This window comes from Geotrypetes seraphini, chromosome 5 (genome assembly GCF_902459505.1).
Source record: "Geotrypetes seraphini chromosome 5, aGeoSer1.1, whole genome shotgun sequence".
NCBI lineage: Eukaryota > Metazoa > Chordata > Amphibia > Gymnophiona > Dermophiidae > Geotrypetes > Geotrypetes seraphini.
In genome coordinates, this window is record NC_047088.1 from 80,373,725 (window position 1) to 80,397,914 (window position 24,190).

The 24,190-nt window shown below is 41.5% G+C and overlaps 1 protein-coding gene across 5 annotated transcripts in view; it reads right to left on the minus strand.

Moving 5' to 3' along the window:
• Positions 1-429: 429 nt before the first annotated feature.
• Positions 430-24,190, minus strand: part of CLCN5 (chloride voltage-gated channel 5) — a 92,279-nt gene continuing 68,518 nt past the window's right edge. For all 5 annotated transcript variants that reach the window (XM_033945442.1, XM_033945441.1, XM_033945445.1 and 2 more), the window contains 7 exons: positions 23,982-24,188; positions 23,288-23,368; positions 20,995-21,537; positions 12,802-12,988; positions 11,212-11,610; positions 2,548-2,764; positions 430-992 (listed from right to left, as the gene is read on the minus strand). In XM_033945442.1, the coding sequence (XP_033801333.1) occupies positions 902-992; positions 2,548-2,764; positions 11,212-11,610; positions 12,802-12,988; positions 20,995-21,537; positions 23,288-23,368; positions 23,982-24,188 (1,725 nt within the window). In that variant the 3' untranslated portion in view covers positions 430-901. The remainder of the gene's footprint in view (positions 993-2,547; positions 2,765-11,211; positions 11,611-12,801; positions 12,989-20,994; positions 21,538-23,287; positions 23,369-23,981; positions 24,189-24,190) is intronic.

Here is a 24,190-nt window from a genome sequence, read left to right on the forward strand (position 1 = left end):
TGAAAGGAAAAATAAAGGACTTAGCAAAGAAGTTTGCCATAAGGTGAGGGAGACAAGTGAAGATTAACCTAGTTCCACATAACGATGGTGGGCAAGAACCCACAATGCTTCCAGAAGTCTTTTAGAAAATAAGACCTCTTGAAAGCATCTCTGTGTAGGGGCTCAGCTGGTGACATCGCTCATAAGTGAGAATACAAGTTCATCCTGCTGGTCCTCAGAGAAAATCATTCACTAAGTTTTACCTACAACTCTCCAAGAAAATCATTTAATAATACAGGTGTATTTCTTTGTTTTGGAGTCTTTGACTTAACTAGAGAATGACACGGTGACAAAATTCATCACCGTTCCCGTCCCCACGGATAACCACATGTCATTTTCTAGTGTCTATTTCAACCTCAGTCCTTCTACACCAGTATTCTTCAGAGCAAAGCTTGTGGGTCAGTGGCTGTGGCCATTCATACTCTGATTCTTCCCTCTCTCCTTAAAGAATGACATGAAGATGGTTTCTCACGGGAACGGTGATGAATTTTGTCACCGTGTCATTCTCTAGATAGACTTAACTCAAAATAAAAACTGACTGCCCCTCCCCCCAAAAAAACACATTATTTTTTTTTCTTTTTACTCCTTCATGAAATCCTTCTATTGCAACTTCACAAAAGCAATATTAATAATAAAATATTTTGGACAGAGATAATTCATTTCCAGTTATGTAGTGCAATTGGTTACTTTGTACAAAAGAAACAGTTCTCTGAAAAATAAAACACCATGATTTGTCTTCAGCTTCATAACAGAAGTCTTTGAAACCAAAGCTCAAGCTTTGTTTAGAGAAACAGACATGTTCACAGTCTGATTCTGTGTCCATATGCACATGCATGGGAAAAAGAAGTCTATTGTACAGAGTTCAATTGAAGAGGATAGACTCGGGGTCCTGATTTGCCATCTGTGCAATATGCTTTAGTACATCCTTTTTGGTAATGATTCCCAGTAGTCGCCTGAAAAAATGACAGAAATGTGTTAGCAGACCTACAGTGCACATTTCTTGTTATCCTAAGTTTTCTTCCTAAGAGCTCTAGCCATAAATAAACAGCAAAGTAGATGACTGCAGAAAAAGATCAAGTGACCATTTATCACAACATTACAAGGTCCTACCTGCCAGCAGGGACAACCCTAATCACCTTACTGGGCAGACTGAATAGGACCATGGTCTTATCTGTTTTCATTCACTATCACTGGCTTTTACAAAGCCACGGTAGAGGTTTCTACCATGGGCAGGCAAAGTAAATACTCCAATGCTCAAAGAATTTCTTTGAGCGTTGGAGCATTTACCTCTACCGCGGCTTTGTGAAAATGGACTCATTACATCTTTAGCCCAAGCTAATCTGGGGTGTTGAAGGGCCAGGGACCCTCTCCATGGCAGTACACAGCCTGGTCAGTAAACCAATGGGCTAGTCTAATCTATCTATTTCTAGTCATACAGCTATTTTTCAGGAGTGAAATTACTGTAGTTGGAGTCTGGATAAGGGAGGATATATGTTTAATTCTAGCTAGTCCTACTCTAAACTGAGCCAATTCTATTCTTAGTCTAGGAAGCTGGACAGACAGAGCAACAGTGAAGCCTCCAGAAGATCTCTCTGAAGATTAAATCCACTCAATTTTATTACACTGCACAATTTCCATAATATTTACTCTTCTTTCTGTCTTGATTTTTAAAAAATTTGCCCTTGCTAACTAGCCCTTGACACTTCTTTAGAAATATATTTGTGCAAACGATTTATCCACCTGAAAGCGTGAATGCCTTAAGCCAGTGTTTTTCTCTCCTCTCCGGGAGGCATACCTAGCTACTTGAGTTTTCAACATTACTACAACAAATATGCATTAAATATAACTGCATACACTGGGGGCCCATTACATGTAAATCTGTTATTCTGAGGGTTGAATGTGTTCTATGACTCTTCAATGGAATAGAATTCCAATGTCTTGTAAATCAATTGATGACAATGACATTTTGAAGAATTCTAGCCCTTAAAACTATTTCCTTTCATTGATTGTTTTTAGAGGGTTACTATAATTCCTCAGATAACAATGGTACCATTAGGTTTATCTTTGTGTAAGAAATTTTTTTTTTTGGGGGGGGGGATTATCTGTTTATTACACTGGTATCGTTTATTTACTCATTTATTATGTATATTATTGTGTAACCCATTCTGAGCATTATTGGGACAGCAAGTTAAATACATGAATAAATGAATGAATGAATAAATAAATCTAATTAATGCATGTTTATTGTAATCCTTAATGCATTGCTTCCTGACCTTTTCCTGGAGTCAGATTTTAAGCCATTGTTCTGGTTCCTCCACTAGCATTTTACTAATAAATACACTAAGCTTTTTTATACCAATATTTAATTTGCATATAATAAGACTAAGATATTATCTACTGTTCTAAGTGTGCCCCATTTCTTGCCACTCCCAGCCCCCCAACTTAGCCAGCATCATAGTTATTCCATTTCTAGCCTTTCCCTCTGTCCTAGGTATGTGTTGGCCTCACCCGTTGTGAGTTACAAGGCACTGGCGCAGTCCTAGCTTGCGGAATATGTCCACCACAATCTCCATGGGAGTTTGATCAGTAACTGTGAAGGGACTGAGATCCAGGATGCGGCGCAGTTTCAATGCTGGCGCTGAGGTGGGAGGCAGTGGAGGACAGTGGTCGGTAAAATAAATAATAGATGTGCTCACAATGCCATCCTGTTTCTTCAGAGAGTTGTCTGAAAGAGGTGGAAATCATTGTTTATGCCAGAGTAAAAAACACACATGAAAATATCCTCTTGCCTACCCTTTCTTCCCTCAAATAAGGCAGGTCAACCAAAAAAGTGAATAACACCCTGTTTGTGTATGTACTCTATTATGACCTGCCTTGGGAAAGACGGGGCATAAATAAATAAATACAAATACAAACCCTTATGAACTGGAACAATACACACATGCTAAAACAGAAATCAGCCTAACTGGAGTACTACCACTACTTTCTGATTCCTGCTATATGAAAGGAAAAGTAAAATGAATAATTTCAGCTAGAGTGGTTCGGCAGAATCCACATTTTTATTCATGTATACTGATGCACGCATATAAAGATAGTTACCTGTAGCAGGTGTTCTCCAAGGACTGCAGGCATACATTCTTATATCCACGAAACCTAGTACAGTCACTGCCAAGTGCACTGTTACCTATGAGAAGCTACATTCAGTCCTTTCTCCAGCCCGGCCTGAAGGAAAGCCAGAATGACTGAAATGGGAGTCTGACGCGGCTCAACCTAATTGTTAGCATACCACTGAAAAGTCCACCAGGCCTTCACATTGGCCACCATGGTTTTTTTAGCCCGAAGTATTGTGGCAATTACCCTTGTCAAAATTTCCCTTACAAACTAGCTCCAAGTGCTCAAGAGCCATGCCGTAAGACTAAAGCACTGTCCATTCCATGGAGACTGGTCCCTGACTGAGAAGACTGCGATGAAGAGGTAGCCCGAGACTTTCATCTTGCTGAGGACATGCCAGGTCCACATATCAAGGTCGGCGAGGCCAATCCAGAGCCTCTAAGATAACAAGGCCCAGATGAGATGCAAACCGGTGGATAACCCTGCCCACAATGGGCCAAGGAAGGAAGATACAAATGAAACTGACTGGTGGCCGGTGCTGGACCAATGTGTCTAAACCTGAGTTTCCCGGTTCTGCTCTTCGACTGAAACATATAGTCTTCATGTTCTTGGCTGAAGCCATTAACTCCATCACTGGTCTGCCCCAACACTGAAAAATCAGATTGAATACCTTGCACGAGAGTGACTATTCTCCCAGGTCCAGGAACTGTCGACCTAGAAAGTCAGCCTGAACGTTTTCCACTCTGGCCACATGGGCTGTGGAAAGAGCCTGATGATGGACTTCCGCCCACCGAAAGAGCATCCGAGCTTCCAGATGCAAGAGGGAGCTCCTTGTGTCCCCCTGCCATTACTGTGGTGTTGTCGGAGAACATTATTACAGCTTTTCTCTTCAGGACGTTTCCCAGAGCCTGCAGTACTAGACAAATGGCTCTGAGCTCCAGATGATTTATGGACCACTTCTTTTGATGGAGAGTCCACTGACCCTGAACCGAGTGATCCCCGCAATAAGCTCCCCAGCCAAAGCCTGACATCGGTCGAGAGAGTCACCCATTCTGAGATCTGAAGAAGCATGCCCTTCGAAAAGGGTGCATTCAAGCAGCCAGGTGCAGAGGATGAGCCTCACAGCCCTGGTCCAAGGGAGCTGCAACTGAAAAGGATGCATTTGCAGAGACCACTGTGACAGAAGAGAGTCCTATAGAGAGGGGGCGTGGATGAGCTTTCACCCACAAAACACTACCATTGACCCCCCAGCACCTCTAGAAAGTGTCAAGCTGTAGGAACTGGCTTGGCAAGAATCTGCCTTAATCCCCAAAGCCAGGGTCTCAAATTGCCTTTTAAGGACAACATCTACCCTGGAATCCTGTGCATCCTTTAAAACAGGGGTATCCAACCTCAGCCATTGTCAGGTCAAGTTTTCAGGATTTCTCAAATGAATATGCATAAGATCTATTTGCATACAATGGAAGCAGTGCATGCAAATAGACTTCATGCAAATTCATTGGTAAAATCCTGAAAACCCGATTGGATTGCGGTCTTCAAGGACCGACTTTGGGACAACCCTGCTTTAAAATTACTCCTCTCTCACTAGGTAGGGAAATATGCTTGGTAACTTGAGCTACCAATGAATCCACTTTAGGCTGAACAAACAGCTGCTGAAATTCAGGAGCCATAAGGTACAGGTTTGACATAGTCCTAGCAACTCTCAGGGGTCTCTCAATGCTCCATGACTAACATAGTAATGTTAAGATGCTAGGGGGAAAACGTGGTCTGAGTCTCAGAGCTGCTCATAATAGAGCACAGTGCTGCTGAGGTCTTCGGAGATTCAAGGATTAATTCTTGCAGAGATTCAGAAATAATCTTAAGCGAAGCTGTTGGCTTGATAAAGCAATGTACTGTCAGGTCCTCCCCTGGTCAAGGGCTACTACTGCCCCTTGACCACCAGCCTCTGCCTGAGACCCCGAATCTCCTATGTGAAGATTCACTCTGTGGCAGTAAAAGCATGAACTCTAACCCCCAGTATCCCCAGTCCTACTTTGGGTGGGGGAGGGGGAGTACACTTTGTGAGGACAAACCCCAGTGTGCAGACACTGGCACACACCCTGACAGCGCAGGAGGACCCCAACAACATAAGTAAGCTTTCCACATAAGACTCGCAACATCTGGGGTAAAGCCCTGAGCAGGAAGTCCACAGGACCCTTTCAGGGACTCACCATGTCTCATCTCGGGCTCCACGGCATCCATGCCTCTGTGTTTTGCCAAGTCACCATCTAAGGGCTCTGGAAGTGATTTTCTCCATGAACAAATGAGCCACCTGTGATTCCCCAGCCCTAGAGGTACCAGAGGGGACTAAACTCATGGCTCCCCCCCGTTCACATGTGCACGTGGCACATGTACACCCCTCAGCTGGCCATCCAGCACAAGTCTGGCATAATACAGGGGTAGAAAGGTCTGAGGAGTCCATTACACTCAATTTTAAGCTAAATTGAGGGAGCGCACCTAAGGAGCAGATCCTGCTCCTTTATGCGCTCCTTCATGCAGCTACTTCACTTCTCTACCTCTATTCTTTCTAATACCTCCTTCACTAAAACGTTCTCCAATTTTCTCTCTCCACACAGACTCCTACTTTTTATATATTACGTCTCAATCTTCTCTTTCCTAATCCTTTCCTTTCCTACTTTGAATCTTTTACCTCCTATACACACCAATACAAATACAATGTCTTCTATCCCCACCATATGGGGCCGCCGTCCTCCCAAACACTCATCCATCCTCACCCAAAATGCAACACAGTCTAGACATTATATCACTATACCTACATACCCTCCTTCTCTCTCGATCCACCAAACCCCCATCTTAAACTTAATATAGGTTTACTAAACGTACGCTCCATAAAAAACAAATTTCATTTAGTTCACGATCTCATTACCCAATATAATCTTCAAATCATATGTATCACGGAAATCTGGTTAACTCAGGGAGAAGAAGCATATATTACCCAAGCCTGTCCTCCAAACTACAAAGCTTTTTCTCAACCTCGCCTAAACAAAAGAGGAGGCGGCATAGCTATTATCTATCATTCCTTCATCCCTCTACAATCAAATATCTCTAATTCATTCTCTATTCCTCCGATTGAAACTCTCCACTTCACTTTAAAATACTCTTTTCCTCTTAACTTTCTCCTTGTCTACCTTCCCCCGCCGGTATCTATAACCTCACTTTCAACCCTCACCACTATTATATCTGATTTCACTATTACTTATTCTGATTCTATTATTCTTGGAGATTTTAATATCCATTTTAACTCTCCTAATCATCACATTACTTCCGAACTCCTCACTCTGACTTCAGATCTATCTCTATCCCCTCTTATTTCTATGCCTACTCACTCCGCCGGCAATATCCTCGACATGATTTTCTGTTCTACCTCTATTAACCATCTCTTCCACAATTTCCAATACCATCCAATTCCATGGTCAGACCACACTCTTATAACCTGGCGACTTGACCCTCAAGTCCACACTAGTCACACACAACAACTAAAAAATACTCAGACCTCTCGCAATCTTGATAACATAACCCTTTCAGCAATTCAGACCTCCTTTAATCTAAATCTTGAAGACTTTTCTTCTCTTTCTACAAACGAACAAACTTCTTTATGGGAAACATCCACTAAATCATTATTAGATTCTCTGGCACCCAAATCAGAACAAAAAATAAAAAAACCTACCTCTATCCAATCTTCAAAGAGACAACAACCGTGGTATAATGACAAACTAGTTCTTCTCCGCCGACAACTTCGTTCGTCTGAAAACAAATGGCGCAAAACACGCCTTAACACCCACCTCGTTCTATTCAAAGAAAAAGCTATCCATTACAAAACAATCATTCAATTGACAAAAAAAGAATATTATTCGAAACTTATTTCCTCTACTCGCAATTCCTCTACTCTATTCAATATCCTCAAACTGTATTCTCTATTGTCATGTACCATCCTGGAAATGTCCAGTTCTCTTCTTATGTAATCCGCTTTGAACCGCAAGGTACAAGCGGAATAAAAATCACTAATGTAATGTAATGTAATGTAATATCGCTCATTCACTCTCTAAATATTCCAGAAAAAAACAAAACTCTCAAAGTTTAACCTCACCCTCCGCAGTTGAACTATCTCTGTTTTTTGATTCAAAAATTAAAGATATCAGATCCCTTCTTGGACCACCCATACCCGCCCCTTCCACTCTAACCCCCAATACATCTACTCAACTCTCTTTTAGTTCTTGTACTACCTTTAAAATGCCTTCTCTAGCACAACTTTTTCTCATATTACAATCTCTAAATTCTCCTAATAACCTCCTAGAGAACATTCCCCCGTTCTTACTTAAAAAATTCTATTCGTTCTTCGGCCCTTTTATCTGGGCAATGATCTCCAAATCAATTTCAGAAAGCTTAGTACCCACCACTTGGAAAACATCACTAGTATTCCCTAAACTCAAACAATATAACTTAGATCCTTCCCTCCCCAAAAACTATCGCCCCATTGCAAATCTTCCTTTACTTTCCAAAATTACTGAAAAAATCATCCACTCACAATTAACCGAATTTCTTAAAAAAACCCACGCATTACATCCTTGCCAAACAGGTTTTCGCTCCTCACATTCTACAGAACTATCTTTACTAGGTCTCACTTCAACCATTCAATATTACCATGAGCACCAAAAATCTGTTATTCTAATCTCTCTAGACCTTTCTGCTGCCTTCGACACTATTGACCATTCTCTCCTCATTTCCAGATTAAAAGACTGCCGCATTACTGACTCTGCACTCTCTTGGTTCATATCTTATTTTCAGGAACGCAGCTCCAAAGTCTGCGTAAAAAATGAAATTTCCTCAGCCAAATTACAAACTTTCGGAATACCACAAGGTTCAATTCTATCTCCATTATTATTCAATGTATTTCTCTCTCCCCTCCTTACACTAGCCCAATCCATCGGATTTACAATTTTCGCCTACGCTGACGATATTCAACTCCTCCATCCTATCAACACTACTAATATTTCAGATATAAAAGACATAAATAATAAACTGGATAACATACATGATTGGCTATACTCAAACAAACTTGCACTCAACATAAATAAATCCCGCGTGCTTCTACTTCCCATCAAAAAATCAGAATCATTACTCGGAACTATTTCTATCAAATCCACTCCATTACAAATGGAAACTAAAATTAAATTACTCGGCGTCATTATCGATAGCAATCTCACCTTCCATGATCATATCAGCTCTGTAGTAAAAGTCTGCTTTTTTAAACTCCGCATCATTAGATCTTTAACTTCCATTCTGAACACTGACTCTATCACCATCTTGACCCATTCTCTGGTAATTTCTCACCTAGATTACTGCAATTCTCTTCTTAATGGCCTCTCTCAAAAAGAACTACGACGCCTCCAACTAATACAAAATACCGCTATAAAACTTATCTATAAGAAAAGTAAATCTGACCACGTCACTCCTCTCTTAAAGGAAGCTCATTGGCTTCCTATCTCCTACCGTATTACTTACAAAATCATCCTTCTCACTTTCAAAATCAAACTTCTACATCAACCAACTTTTCTTGACAAACTTCTTATACCTCAAAGTTCCCCTCGCACATTGAGATCTTCAGACCAAAAACTCCTTTTTATACCGTCCCTAAAAGACTTTTATTATACTCGTAAAACCAACTTCGCTATTACCGCCCCAACATTATGGAACTCACTACCACAACATCTCCGTGATGAACAACAACTTGCTAAATTTAAGACAAATTTAAAGACATTCTTATTTCGGGACGCATTTAACCAAACCTAAAAAATCCTCTCTTTCTTTCATCAGGCAAGTATCCATTATTCATTACTTTAACGCTCCCCCCTCCTCATGTTCATCCCCCCCCACTCTCTCCATTTCTTCTATACAATGTAACTTTTTCCCTTCCCCCACAATTTCCTCACATTCCAGTATGTCAAGTCTTTGTCATTTATGTTTAATTTAAGATATTTCCTTTCACATTCTACTACTATTAATTCTTTCTTAATTTGATTGTTAACCGGCCAGACAATTGTTTGATGGTCGGGATATTAAAAACCAATAAACTTGGAAACTTGGAAACTTGGTTTGAGGCAGATAGAGGGACAAAAAAAATGGCCTGGGAGTGCTTCACCAAAGTTTTAAAAAATTCTGGTAAGGGTTTTTGGAGGAGGAGAACTCTATAGCATGCCCCAGAATCCACCTAAACATTGATTTTGGGAACCCCTGATTATCCCAATAGCCTGTAGTCACTGTGCTGTACTGGTGCTTTTTGTCTGCTTCAGTTCACACTGCAGCTGGAATCTGCCTCAAACAAGCATATGAAAAGGTCCACAACTGATCTTTGGGCTGCCAAGTGAACTGAGACCTCAGACTTCCACGGATACATACACAGCGAAGGGGGGAGGAAAATGCAATGGCAACTGCTAAAGCCTTTCTTGGACCTCCACAGGGTCAAACAGTCTGTGCTCAAGTGCCTGATAAATCAGGGGCAAGCCTAGCTTCCAGGAGAATGGACCCCAAACTCCACAAATGAAAATGCAAGACAGCTAATCAGGTTCCCTAAAAGGGTTGCCCTGTTAGCTGCTGACTTCTGCTTAGAGAGTCTGCATCTTCTTCTAGGAAGAGCTGTCCCAGGGCTTGAGCACCGAGAAAAACCTGAAAATAATAAAATATGTTCTAAGCAGATCAGAAAGACACCTTCTCAACTCGCTAACAAAAGGAGAAACTGAAGGGATGCAGTACAGCCCACTGGGGAAGGAGGCAAAGATGAAAAAAATGTAGACATCCTTCAGCAAAGATTTGCAGTTTGGAGAAAGTAACCCACTTGTCAGGAGAATTTGTATGCCCTGTACACTGGAAGCATTTACATTCAATTGCATAGGTAATCACAAAGGACTCTGAAAATAGAATGCTGGCTTTGAGAGGAAATATTACAGAAAGATTCTGAAAGGTAAGAAATGAAGTACTATAGAAGAGGATACAATCAAAAGAAATTTTAATGCAGAAAATAATTTAGAGAAAGCTGAGACTTTCTGGACACATTTGCAGAATGATCAGCGACAGGAAGATTAAAACTTTGGTACAGTGGTACCTTGGATTACGAGCATAATCCGTTCCAGGAGCATGCTCGTAATCCAAAATGCTCGTTTATCAAAGCGAGTTTCCCCATAGGAAATAATGGAAACTCGCTTTGATACGTTCCCACCCCTCACCGAGGCCAGCAGCGCTGCTCCTCCCCCCCACGAGAACAAGCATTGCTCCCCCCGAAGGACCCGCGATCAGAGAGAACGTGAACTCGCAGGCCTTGAGTATGCGCACATGCTCAAGGCCAGCACAGAAGAGGAGGCCGACATGCCGGTGCTACATTAAAGTAAGAAGAGGGCTCTGGGGGACTTCAGGTTGCGACGGGGGAGTGCCCGATCACGGCAGAGGGGTGCCCGATGGCGGCGGGGGGATGCCCGATGGCGGCGGGGAGGGTGCCGGTTTGCGGGGGCACTCGCAAATCGAGGCGCGCTCAGTTTCCAAGGCGCCGATTTTGCGAATGTTTTGCTTGTCTTGCAAAACACTCGCAAACCGGTGCACTCATAAACCGAGGTACCACTGTATTTCAAAAGATGGATGGCCCCAATAGATGAGGACTACCTTAATTACCCCTAAATTTATTCTCCATCACTTTATACAGAAAGATAATGTGGAATGGTGCAGACGACTCTTCAAGAATTAAGTCACACTGAAATAAACAAAAATCAATGGAAAAAATTGTCAAAAAGGCATTGGACATGGTTGTTGATGAATTACACTAGCTCTAGGGCTGGTATTAAGTGATTATGCCTTAAATGTAAGCAGGTTTTAGGCCCCTTGCATTAGCAGTCTATCAAGAAAGCAAGATTTCTTTATAGAATAAGCTTAAAATAAGCACCAAAACCAGTCCTTTAGGTAGCGTGTTACAGAATTATCCTCCACATGTGTTTCTGAAGATTTTTGATTCCTCACCAATGGAAATGATGAGATCTCGCCTCTGGACAAATCCAACAAGTCGCTGTGACTCTCGAGATACGACTACAGGGTAACCACTATATGTGGTTTCATTAATGATTGCCTCCACATCTTCCACCGTCATGCAGTCCTGAGTCAGGATGGTCAGCGCAGGGTCGCTCCGCCTTGGTCTCATCACATCCATTGCTAAAGTCTTATGGGTAAACTCTTCCTTTGCTTCCAGGTAGGGGTAGCCATTTAGACGGATATGTGCATCATAAATGCCCTCCCGCCCTATTGCATCTGCCACCCACTTGCTGGTCATAGCTGCAGCCATGAGAGGTACAATGTATTCTAGTCCACCAGTGAGTTCAAACATGACAACCACCAGAGAGACAGTCATTCGAGTCACTCCACCTGCAAAACAGAACAAAATCTTTAGAACATTCTGCTGCTCCACTTTTCCACTGTGTACTCTTGGCCAAAGAATCTTAGCCAGTCTGATTTAATATTAAGGAAAAATAGGTAATACTGACATGCAAAGATAAGGCAGGCATGTCTGTATATAGAAATGCAAGAAAAATAAATGAACTTTAACACCTTGTACCTTTTTAGTCTTCAGACTACACATAGCAGGAGGTGCTACAGGTCAAAGCCAGGGTGCATTGGCAGAGCTATGTCAATACTGTGACCTCCACACAGATCTACTTCGGTACCTCACTCAACTGAAACTTTTCCTGCAGCTACACTTTCACCTCCTACCCCTACCCCACTCCCAGCTAAATGGTGGGACTACTCTCTAAATCACATAGTCAATAGCCAGAGAACAAATAATGTTTTATCTGAATTTAGTTAAATATAGCGATGAAAACAAAACCAAAAACTGTGGATACAGATGTTCTGGAGATAATTTATTAAACACTGACATATAAAACCATGAAAATTCAATTAAAAAAGTACAATGATAAAAAATACTGTGATAAAAATCCAATCAGACTCTACACGGTCCATGTTTTGGCAAATACGCCTTCCTCAGGGGTCCAATGGTTTGCAACCTCACATATAAAGAATTGGACTGAAAACAGTCTATTGTCTTTTAAACATGTGAGCAAAGAACATCGCAGAGAAGCTGAAGTAGCAAAAAAAAAAAAAAAGCATTTTTTTTGCTACTTCAGTTTGTCTGCGGTGTTCTTTGCTCACATGCTTAAAAAAAAAAGACTGTTTTCAATCCAATTCTTTATATGTGAGGTTGCAAACCACTGGACCCCTGAGGAAGGTGTATTCGCCAAAACACGGACCATGTAGGATCTGGTTGGATTTTTATCACAGTATTTTTTATCATTGTACTTTTTTAATTGAATTTTCATGGTTTTACATGTCAGTGTTTAATAAATTATCTCCAGAACATCTGTATCCACAGTTTTTTGTTTTCATCAGTGGACTGTTTTCACTGTGGATCATTGGGTCTCCCCATTTTTCTTTGATGTCCTAAATATAGACCAGCACAAAATAAAAAAAATGTCACTACAGATAAAAACCAGTGGAGCACATAAAAAGGAAAGTCAAGGTGAACAGGACGTTCTGTGCTGGCAGACATTCGCCACTTACCCAGACATGCTGCTGCTCCAACCATTGCATAAAGGCCAGGGGTGATGCAGTCGGCCCCCAAGCTGCACCATTCACTGAAGATAGGCCAATCGTGATGATAATATGCCAACTGCTCTACAGCAACTCCTAACATTCTGCCCACTATGGCCCCAACTGCCATGCTAGGAATGAAGAGACCTGATGGCACCTACAGCAGACAAACAGGAAATCACAAGCATAAACAATGGATGGTCTAGGCTTCACTTAGAAAGAAATTAGTTCTGCCCAAAGAACACTACAAAGTCAACCCACTTGACCCCAATTACAAGACATTGAATATGTGTTTTGGGATCCTATTCAATTGCAATAATTTCTATTAGCCCGAGAACAGAAATGATTTTTTTCCTTATTGTTTTAAATGATTCATTACTGAGAAATTGGTGGATGTAAGATTCCCAAATAGAAGTGAATGGTCATGATTCACATGAATCAAGAACCATTTTTTGTTTTCTTTATTTTTGTTAGTTGGTAAGTTGCATGTCTCCCCAGTATTTGTGGGCTTGAAAAGGAATGTTTGTGTTGTTTAAATATTGTTAAAACTTGGTGTAAGTAACCTTTATCCTTGGTATCTTTTGATATTGTAAATCACTAAATTTATAAATTTAAAAAACAAAACCCCAAATAAAACTTTATCTGCCATGTAGCTGCCAGTTCCCTACTTCTGGACTGGTCCTCCTGTAGTTCCCACTGCCTGATTGTGTTTTAACTACACTGAAAAATTTTGTTTCACTTGCAAATTTGAGCATGTCGCTCATTGCTTCTTTTTCTAGATAAGAACATAAGCAGTGCCTCCGCCGGGTCAGACCACAGGTCCATCCCGCCCAGCAGTCCGCTCCCGCGGCGGCCCAAACAGGTCACGACCTGTCTGAATAACCAGAAGGGGCCCCCTTGCCACCTTGGTTTCCCATTTAAGTCCTATCTTCCCATCGAAGTCCTAACCCTCCGGTCTTGCACATTCACGACTTGGTTGGGTTTCCATACTTATTACCTGGTTAGCTTTCTATACTTGTATTACATCCCAGCACCTCTCTCAGTATCCCACGATCCCTTTATCCCTCAGGAATCCGTCCAATCCCTGTACTGTACTCTGCCTGATCACTTCCTTCGGTAGCGCATTCCAAGTGTCCACGACCCTTTAGGTGAAAAAAAACTTCCTTGCATTTGTTTTGAACCTATCTCCCTTCAGTTTCTCCGAATGCCCCCTCGTACCTGTTGTCCCCTTCAGTCTGAAGAATCTGTCCCTATCCACCCTCTCTATGCCCCTCATGATCTTGAAGGTCTCTATCATATCTCCCCTGAGTCTCCTTTTCTCCAGAGAGAAGAGCCCCAGCCTATCCAACCTCTCGGCGTATGGGCAGTGTTCCAGCCCTTTTACCAGTTGGAACACTGCCCATACGCCGAGAGGTTGGATAGGCTGGGGTTCTTCTCTCTTGGAAAGAGGAGGCTCAGGGGAGATATGATAGAGACCTTCAAGATCATGAGGGTGGATAGGGACAGATTCTTCAGACTGAAGGGGACAACAGGTACGAGGGGGCATTCGGAGAAACTGAAGGAAGATAGCACTGGCTTCAGTGGAGTCTGTTTTTGAGATGAGAGCAGATCAACCGCACTGCAGCAATCACATTTTACTTGGGAATCGGGAAGTTCCATTTCACTTAAAGTGCTGAATTATAAAAAATAGCTATTATGTTAATCATTTAGCTAAATATTCACTCATTTGATCCCTGTTACGTAGTGTTTTTTTTACTTAGTTAGATGTATGAACTTAATTAGGTTGGTATTCTGACCACAAGAGGCATATCCCGACCAACCAGAGATAATCTGGAACACAAATCAAAACATATGGACTCTGCAAAGAAGCTGAGCACTAATGACAGCAGAAATATGAACATAGCCAATTGGTCTTGCTACAATATAAGGTAGAGTCTCGATTATCTGACATAAATGGGACTAGCCAACTGTCAGATATTTGAAGTGTCAAATAATATGGAACACAGTGAAATTACACAGAAAGTGTGTGTTTTAAGAGCTGCAGTGAAATCAGGGTCTCAGTAGCAAGCAAAGCCAAATCATTTCAAATATTGCAGTGAAAGTAGGGACTTAGTAGCAAGGCCAAACAGGTAGGTGCTGCCCTTCCACTGAAACAGACACCAGAAAAATGGATATGTCAGACATGCCAGATGGTCACATTAGCAAAGGTCAGATAATCAAGACTATAACTGTACCTGCTACTGTAACTTGCGATTCACAGCACATTGAAGCCAGAATGTACAGATACTATGCAAGATACTGACAGAATTTACAGATGATATTACAGCCATTAATGCCTGCAATCTATAAGGATGACTAACTGCAGCATTTGCCAAGGGGAAGAAAGTCATCTTTGCAAGGATTTTCCTGCCCAAAGTCAGGCAAAGGAGGGAAAGACCACTTTCTAAGCTTCCAGGTTTCCCTGCACTCTTCAAGTTGGTTAGTTGGGGTCAGCAGTGAGAGAGAAAAGAAAGCCTAAGACAGCTTCAGTTAAACGTTGTTGCTTTTGGAACAGCTGTAAATTTAGCAGTCACCAGTATGAGAAACAGCAGAAGGCTACAGGTGAAAATGGGAGAAAGCAGCTAAGTCCCACAGTGGATGACAGGAAAGTGGTAGTGGTATATGAAAAATTTCACAACATATAGAATGAATCGTATCACAAATGTGTTCAATGCAATTAGTGTTTTGGATGTTTCAATTATGTTGTCAAATAAAGTTTCAGAAAATTCACCATTTACAGGGGTAGTTACAAAGCTGTGGTAAAATTCACACTGATTTTTCTCATGGAAAATCGTTTTAAAAATTATCCTGAATGGAACAATCTATGCTACATGCTTGCTAGGTAAGAATTATATACCAGTGAGGGCTTCCTTGAACAAAGCCCAACCCAAAGCAGTTTACAGTAATTAATACAATTATTTTTATATAAATCAACAAAATCAGTGCCGGGCAAAACAATGAATAAAACTAGTTCCAGTTTATTAATTTGACAACAGATTAGGATCAGGAGCTTTATATCAGCCCAGGATCCGTTTCCCTTGTGGTTTTTTGTCTTTCCCCTCCCTAATGTTCTTCTCTCTATATGTCTTCTTAACTATTCATAACTTGTATTTCTTATCCTTCTTCCCTACTTTCCTGTCTTGTAAGTCATATTTATATAATTTTGTCTCCCTTTGATTATGCAACTTAATATTTTTATTTTCTGTACATTGCTTAGAAATTGATATAAGCAATTAATCAAATATCCAATAAACTTGAAAATTGTGGAACATGTAGACCAACATGATTTAATGAGAAAGAGTCAGCATGGGTTCAGCCAAGGGAGGTCTTGTATCACCAATTTGCTTGATTTCTTTGAACGTGTGAACAAACGTGGATAAAGGTGAGCTGGTTGATGTAGTGTATCTAGATTTTCAGAAAACTTTTGTCAAAGTTCCTCATGAGAGGCTCCTGAGAAAATGAAAGAGTCATGGGATAGGAGGCAATGTTCAATTGTAGATTAAGAATTGGTTATCGGACAGAAAACAGAGGGTAGGGTTAAATGGCCATTTTTCTCAGTGGAGGAGGGTAAATAGTGGAGTACTGCAGGGATCTGTACTTACACTGGTGCTATTTAACTTCTTTATAAATGATCTGGAAATTGGGATGACGAGTGAGGTGATTAAATTTGACACTAAACCAGTGTCTCTCAAACTTTTTTTTAGCTCTGGCACACTAAATGGAGCAAATGTTTTTTGGGGCACATTATAATTGAAATTATAAAATTGCAAAACCAACAAAAAATTAAATTTGAGAGTTATTTATTTAAAGTTCTTTAAGCTTTGTATGGGTAATTGTAACAACGGTGAAACTAAACCTCCTTTTTACAAAACCGCAGAAACAGTTTTTAGCACAGGCCGGCACGCTGAATGCTCTGCGCTGCTCCCAACGCTCATAGGAACTCTATGAGTGTCGGGAGCGGCGCAGAACATTCAGCGCCAGTTGGCACTAAAAACCGCTTTCGCAGTTTAGTTAAAGGGGGGTGGGGTAAAGTAGATAGAATAGAATTGTTAATCAATGCCATGGATGTGCTTGTGTATGAGTGCAAATTACTGCAAAACATGGCTCAATAGTCAACAAGCAAACACACATTTCATCATTCACCATCTACATCGTTCTTTTTTTTCGATTTAATTTCTGTCAGAGCTGAAAATCCAAGTTCACAAAGATAATAAGATGGTAACAAATGGTAACAGATGGTAACAAATGGTAACAAAGCCTCAATTGCTTTGGTGCTCAAATTAGGATAACTACTGCATAAAAAATAAAATTAAAATTACTTGCCGTTAGTTTTCAAGGATCAGTCACATCAAAGAATGATGCTTGCCTGGGCAGTTGCATCCTTAGGCACACAGACGCTCATAACATTGACAGACTCTTGCTTACTCGACGTACATGTCATCTATTCTAGTGTATATTTATGGAGGGAATTTTTAAAAATAAAGTACAATTCTGGAATCTCTCGTGGCACACCTGGAATTTCTTCGGGGCACACCACTGTGCCGTGGCACAAAGTTTGACAGACACTGCACTAAACTGTTCAAAGTTGTTAAAACACATGCGGACTGTGAAAAACTGTAGGAAGATCTTAGGAAATTGGGAGACTGGGTGTCCAAATGGCTGATGAAATTTAATGTGGACAAATGCAAAGTGATGCACATTGGGAAGAATAATCCAAATCATAATTACCAGATGCTAGGATTCACCTTGGGGGTCAGCACCCAAGAAAAAGATCTGGGTGTCATTGCAGACAATACGCAGAAACCTTTTGCTCAATGTCTGGCGGTGGCCAAAAAGCAAACAAGATGCTAGGAATTATTAATAAAGGGATGTTAAATAAGACTAGGAATGTTATAATACAATACAATTTTTATTTGTGTACAGCCAATACCTCTTCGAAGTTCACAGCGGTTCACAAACAATAATGCATCAAATATTAGCAAGTATCCTTAATAATGCCCCTGTGTCACTTAATGGTGTGACTTCACCTTGAGTATAATGCATTCAGTTCTGGTCTCCTTATCTCAAAAAAGATATAGTGGCACTAGAAAAGGTTCAAAGAAGAGCGACCAAGATGATAAAGGAGATGGAACTCCTCTCGTATGAGGAAAGACTAAAGAGGTTAGGGCTCAGACAGCTGAGGGGAGATATGATTGAAGTCTACATTCCTAAGTGGTGTAGAATGCGTACAAGTAGATCGATTTTTTACTGCATCAAAATTTACAAAGACTAGGGGACACTCAATGACGTTAAAGAGTAATACTTTTAAAACCAATAGGAGGAAATATTTTTTCACTCAGAGAATAGTTAAACTCTGGAAAGCATTGCTGGATGATGTGGTAAGAATGGTTAATGTAGCTGGTTTTAAAAAAGGTTTGGCCAAGTTCCTGGAGGAAAAGTCCATAGTCTGCTACTGAGACAGATAATGGAGAAGCCACTGCTTACCCTGGATTGGTAGCACGGAATGCTGCTACTATTTGGGTTTTTGTCAGGTACTTGTCACTTGGATTGGCCTCCATGAAGACGGGATACTGGGCTAGATGGAGTATTGGTCTAACCCAGTAAGGCTATTCTTATGTTCTTATGCTAAATAGCTTCACTAGTATGACTATTTCATATAACCGAAAAATCAAAAACCCAACTCACCTTGCACTTCCTTCTCACCAGCTTTGTCTATCTCCCATCCACCAAAGGCTGCCCCTTTCTCTCCCCAGTTCACCAGCGCATGGATATTCTCAGCAGAGTTATACTACTTACCAGAGCAGATAGGTTTGTAATGAGCACAGGACTGTACCCAATGCGCTCTGTTCTGGAAAATCCTCTTCCTGCAGGTTGCACTGAGCTTGCCCCAGCTCAGTTCTACTATCTCGACCATAGGAGCCAATTTTTCAAAATGATTGGGGATGCTAAACTCAAAACAAATTAACCTTTGTTGGACATAGTAAGGGAGTTTGCTCAATATTGGGGGTACTCAAACACCCACAGCAACCAATAGGCTGAATTGAATCAAAATTTTTTTCCTGAATCGGGCAGCACTACTGAATACAGTTCAAACTCATCTAATTGACCTACAAGTGGACTCATTCTGCAGCCCTCAATAGTTCAAGAAGACGTATGAGGAGAGACTGGAAGGCCTGAATATGTATACCCTGGAGGGACAGGGGAGATATGATTTAGACGTTCAAATACTTGAAGGGTATTAACATAGAACAAAATCTTTTCCAGAGAAAGGAAATTGGTAAAACCAGAGGACATAATTTGAGGTTGAGGGGTGGTAGATTTAAGAGCAATGTTAGGAAATTCTACTTTATGGAGAGGGTGGTGGATGCCTGGAATGCGCTCCCGAGAGAGGTGGTGGAGAGGAAAACGGTAACTGAGTTCAAAGAAGCGTGGGATGAACACAGAGGATCTAGAATCAGAAAATAATATTAAATATTGAACTAAGGCCAGTACTGGGCAGACTTGCATGGTCTGTGTCTGTATATGACCGTTTGGGGGAGGATGGGCTGGAGAGGGCTTCAATGGCCGGGAGGGTGTAGATGGGCTGGAGTAGGTTTTAACGGAGATTTCGGCAGTTGGAACCCAAGCACAGGACCGGGCACAGCTTTGGATCCTTGCCCAGAAATAGCTAAGAAGAAAAAATTTTAATTGAATCAGGTTGGGCAGACTGGATGGACCATTCGGGTCTTTATCTGCCGTCATCTACTATGTTACTATCTATCCACACTTATCTCCCCCTATGCTCCCTGTATGAACTGTTCATCAGGCAAATCCCTCCTGTACAGATCTTGAGTACTATGTGCAGATCTGAAAGTACAGAATGACTAAAGAAGTTGAAGCTCTGCAGTTTAGAGAAAACACAGAATAAAGGATAGAGATTTATAAAATCATAAGTGTATTTAACAGGTCATTAGGGAACTGTTAATTACCCTTTCAAATACTAGGGCTAGGGGACACTCCATTAAAAACTTAGGGCTCCTTTTACAAAGGTGCGTTAGGGCCTTAACGCGCAAAATTGCGTGCACTAAAATGCTGCGCGTGCTAGCCACTACCGCCTCCTCTTGAGCAGGTGGTAGTTTTTCAGGTCGCGTGCGCTAAAAACGCTAGCACACCTTTGTAAAAGGAGCCCTTACTGATATTAGATCTCACATTTTAGAAGCAGTGCACAATTAAGCTGTGACATTAGTTACCAAAGGATGTAGTAAAGGATAATAGCACACATGGATTTAAAAATAATTTGGACAACTTTCTGAAGGACAGGCCTATTTAAAGTTATCAGCCAGACAGACTTGAAAATTGCCATCTCATACTTTTGGAAGTGAGGAAGGGAGAATGATCTCCCTGTTAGATCTATGTGGGACTTCCAAATAACCCATACTGGCCACTGTCCCATATGATGCTGGATTTGATGCACCATTGGTCACACTAAGTACAGTACTCCCCTGATATTCATGGGGGTTCCGTTCCAGGACCTCCTGCGAATATCAAAAAACCGCAAATACAGTTTTTAGGCAGAGGAGGCAGGAGAAGGCAGCTGGAGAGGGAGGAGAGGGCAGCTGGAGCGCCGGCGAGTGAAGGAAATCACTCGCGGTATGCTCCGACCTCCTCTTCCTGTACTAAAGTCAGGGCTCACCAATCAGGAACTGCATGTCAAAGCAGCTCCTGATTGGTGAGGCCCAACTTTAATACAGGAAGAGGTGGTCGGAGCGTACAGTGAGTGATTTCCTTCACTCGCCAGCGTTCCGGCTAACCTCTCCTGCCTCTCCAGCTGCCCTCTCCTGCCTCCCCTTCGCGGTCAGAAAATACCGCGAATGACCGGGACCACGAATTCACGGGGGGGGGGGGGGGGCACTGTATAGCAATTTTTAGGCTCTTGTGACAGACATAAGATGTAGTAATCTTATAAGGTCAGAATCCCTTCAGAAATCTAGGTGAATAGAAAATAAAAGCTTTTCGATTTGAGTGCACAGAATAGGGCATTTCTAGCCATACCAACTCTACCATTAAACTCTTCCATACCAACTCTTCCAATTTCAACTGTAAAGATCCAACCTCCCACCTAAACGACCCTCCTCCACATCTCACCTTCATACCGAATGTGAACACGGTGATAACCAGCTTCAGGATCAGGGCCAGGGCCAGCTGCCACATGGCTATGTAGACTCCCTTGCCAGCTGGTCTGTCAGGCAAGACGTCACCCTTGGTGCTGTTAAAGACATTCACATAATCACAGAGCTTGGATGAGTCCAGCAGCCCACAGTCATTGAACAGCTCAGAGATGAGCTCACCGGTGCTGATGCGGGTATAGTCATTAGGAAATGCCAGTATGGCTGTAATGGCAGTCACCAACAAAACTTCAAGCACTGGGTACTTGCCCAGTTTAGTAGTCTTACGTTTCCTGCACCAGGCAATGTTGGCACGAATGAAGAAGGCACCCCATAAGCCACCAAATATTCCTAAAAGGATGAATGGCACCAGCTCAAGTAGGTGCCAGGGTGCATGAAATTCCACATAGAAGAGAACCAAGCGGCTGTTTCCAAAGGGATTAATAGAACGCAAGGTGAAAGCAGCAACCAGAGCAGCAAAAAAAGATCTCCAAAGTGTCTTAAGAGGAAAATAATAACTCACCTTAAAGGAAGAAAGAAAAGATGACATCAACAGACATTCAAGGAGCAAACTTTACATATGGGATAAAATATATTTATATGGATCTGTAGGTTCTAGAACACAGTGGCTAGTCAGGGCAGAATAATCACACTATGACCATGAAAAATACTGTAGCATAGGTGAAGAGCAATTCTGTATCAGGATGCCCCTATGTACATGCCACTCGAGTGCATAAACAAACAGAATACTGTCACTTTTGTGGGTAAGTTTGTGTATCAATGGCAACAAGCAACAAAGCACGTAAATACAAAAAGGTGCAGCACAGGGATGAAAATGGACAATGTTGCCTCTCAGGGCTCCTTTTACAAAGCCGCGCTAGGGCCTTAATGTGCGGAATAGCGCGTGCTAAATTGCCACGCACGCTAGCCGCTATCACCTCCTTTTGAGCAGGCGGTAGATTTTCGGCTAGCGCGCGCTAATCTGGTGCGTAACGCTAGCGCACCTTTGTAAAAGGAGCCCTTAAAGAATACTGTTAAGTTATGCATGCCCTTGCTGAAAAGTTATGGCTGGTATAGCTACAGGAAAACAGACACAGTAGAAAACACCTTCTCACACCGGAGAAATATTTAAAAAAAACAGCGAAGATGACCTCTGTGTTCTATAACTTTTATTGATTCGCATATAGACTCGACACGTATGTGTTTCTGCCTGAATGGCCTGCATCAGGAGTCTTAATGAATTGGAGTCTTATAAGACAGACGTCTTCTGATCTTGCAATGTGTCTGCACTCAGAATGATGTGACGCTACTGAATTACTGAGATTGAATGTAGTGCATGAACCACTTCACTAGCCACACAACAGTCATGCAGCATCAAGTTATTGCAGAGGTTTCAAAGAACGTGTCGGTTCAGAGCCTTTGAAGGTGATTATGTGAGCCGAGACTACAAAATTCATCAGACCTCGCTCTGCTGATGCTGCTGCTTGATTTTTAACTTGTTTTAGCAAGGCTCTGATCCTTTTATTCTTGATTCTGGAAGGCTCAGAATTATTTAAAAAAAAGAGTTGAAACGGGACTTTTACCTAGGTCCCTTGGTTCATAGTCCACTGTACTAACCACTTACTGGTTTGTTCCAAATGAACATAATATCTACAGCTGACAAAGTACCTGGTTTTCCTTTCCAGTTTCACTTTAAGGAGAAAAGGAAGGAGACAGCAACTACAGGGGGATTAAGGAGGGGTCATGCCTTAATCTCTCCAGCGGTCAGCTACTCAATCAGGGTAACATTTTGTAACTTAGATGTGACTGAAACAGGTCTAGATAAGAAAAAATCCCTGCTGGACATTCTACTTTTGGGCCCTCTCTAGTCCCACCCAAAACATGAACTACAGTATCCAAATTTTGGCTTTCCAAAATCAGAATTTGGAAGTTTTTAGCAGATGGACATTTAAGGCATTTTAAGACATCCATCTGCTTTGAAAATGAGCACCTTAGTCTTCCTTAAAAGTCAGAAGACTCTTTTAGAGAAGTCTCTAGTATCAGCAGCCCATCTTCAGCTTATGTAATGTCTAGAGCTGTATTACTTCTGCCAGTACTATAGAAATCATAAAATTAACCACTGTTCAAAAGTCTACCCTGACAGGGAAGTATATTTTAGCACTAAACATTTCTACATAGACCATATATTGCACAGAACATTACAATCATGCTTTTGAGTACATGGCAATTAGGAAGCCCACGAAAACATGTCTAATAACTAACTGTGCTGTTACCTCTTCAAGGCTAAACAAAACTCCACCAATGGGTGCCCCAAAAGCCACAGAGACTCCAGCTGCAGCGGCTGCAGATAAAACCTAGTAGAAAAAAAAACCCACAGCCATGTCAGAGCAATGATATTTTACCCTGTGAATATAAATTAGATTGTGAGGAAGGTATCATACAATCAAGCATCATAATTTCCTTATACTCAAGGGTCTAGATGATTTCCATAAAACAAGGAAAGAATCTTGCAGTGAAAAAAAATGTATTGGGATTTTGTAAATCGGCAAATAAAATTCTTAAAAACAGTCAGACTGCTTGGGGTTTTTTTTCAGTCTTATGATTTCCCAATTCCACTTTTTTAGTAACTTATTTTAGAAAAGAAAATCTGTGGTGCAGAAGAGCCATAGGACTCAGTTTATGCACCATTGCCTAGAACAACATGCAAAGTCCATTCACAGTACCAGAATATGAACACATCACCCTGGGGTTATGGGTTCAAACTCACGCTGCTCCTTGTGATCCTTGGCAAGTCACTTAATCCCCCCCATTGCTCCAAGTATATTAGATAGATTATGAGCCCACTGGGTCAGACAGGGAAAAATGCTTGAGTACCTGAATAAATTCATGTAATCTGTTCTGGGCTCTCTTGGGAGAACAGTATAGAAAATTGAATGAAAGAAAGTATGTATTTGTGTAGTGCTTTACCTCTCTGCGTTTGGCCTCATTCTTACGATATTTGGTGAAGAGGTGGCACAGAATGTTCCCACAGCAACAGGCTACGTGCAACAAGGGACCTTCTTTCCCTAAGCTGAGACCAGATGATACTGCCAATACCAAGGTGACAGTCTTGATGATGAGGGTCCACTTTCCTAAGTAGCCCCTAATGATGAAACCACTCAAAATGGTTTTGATCT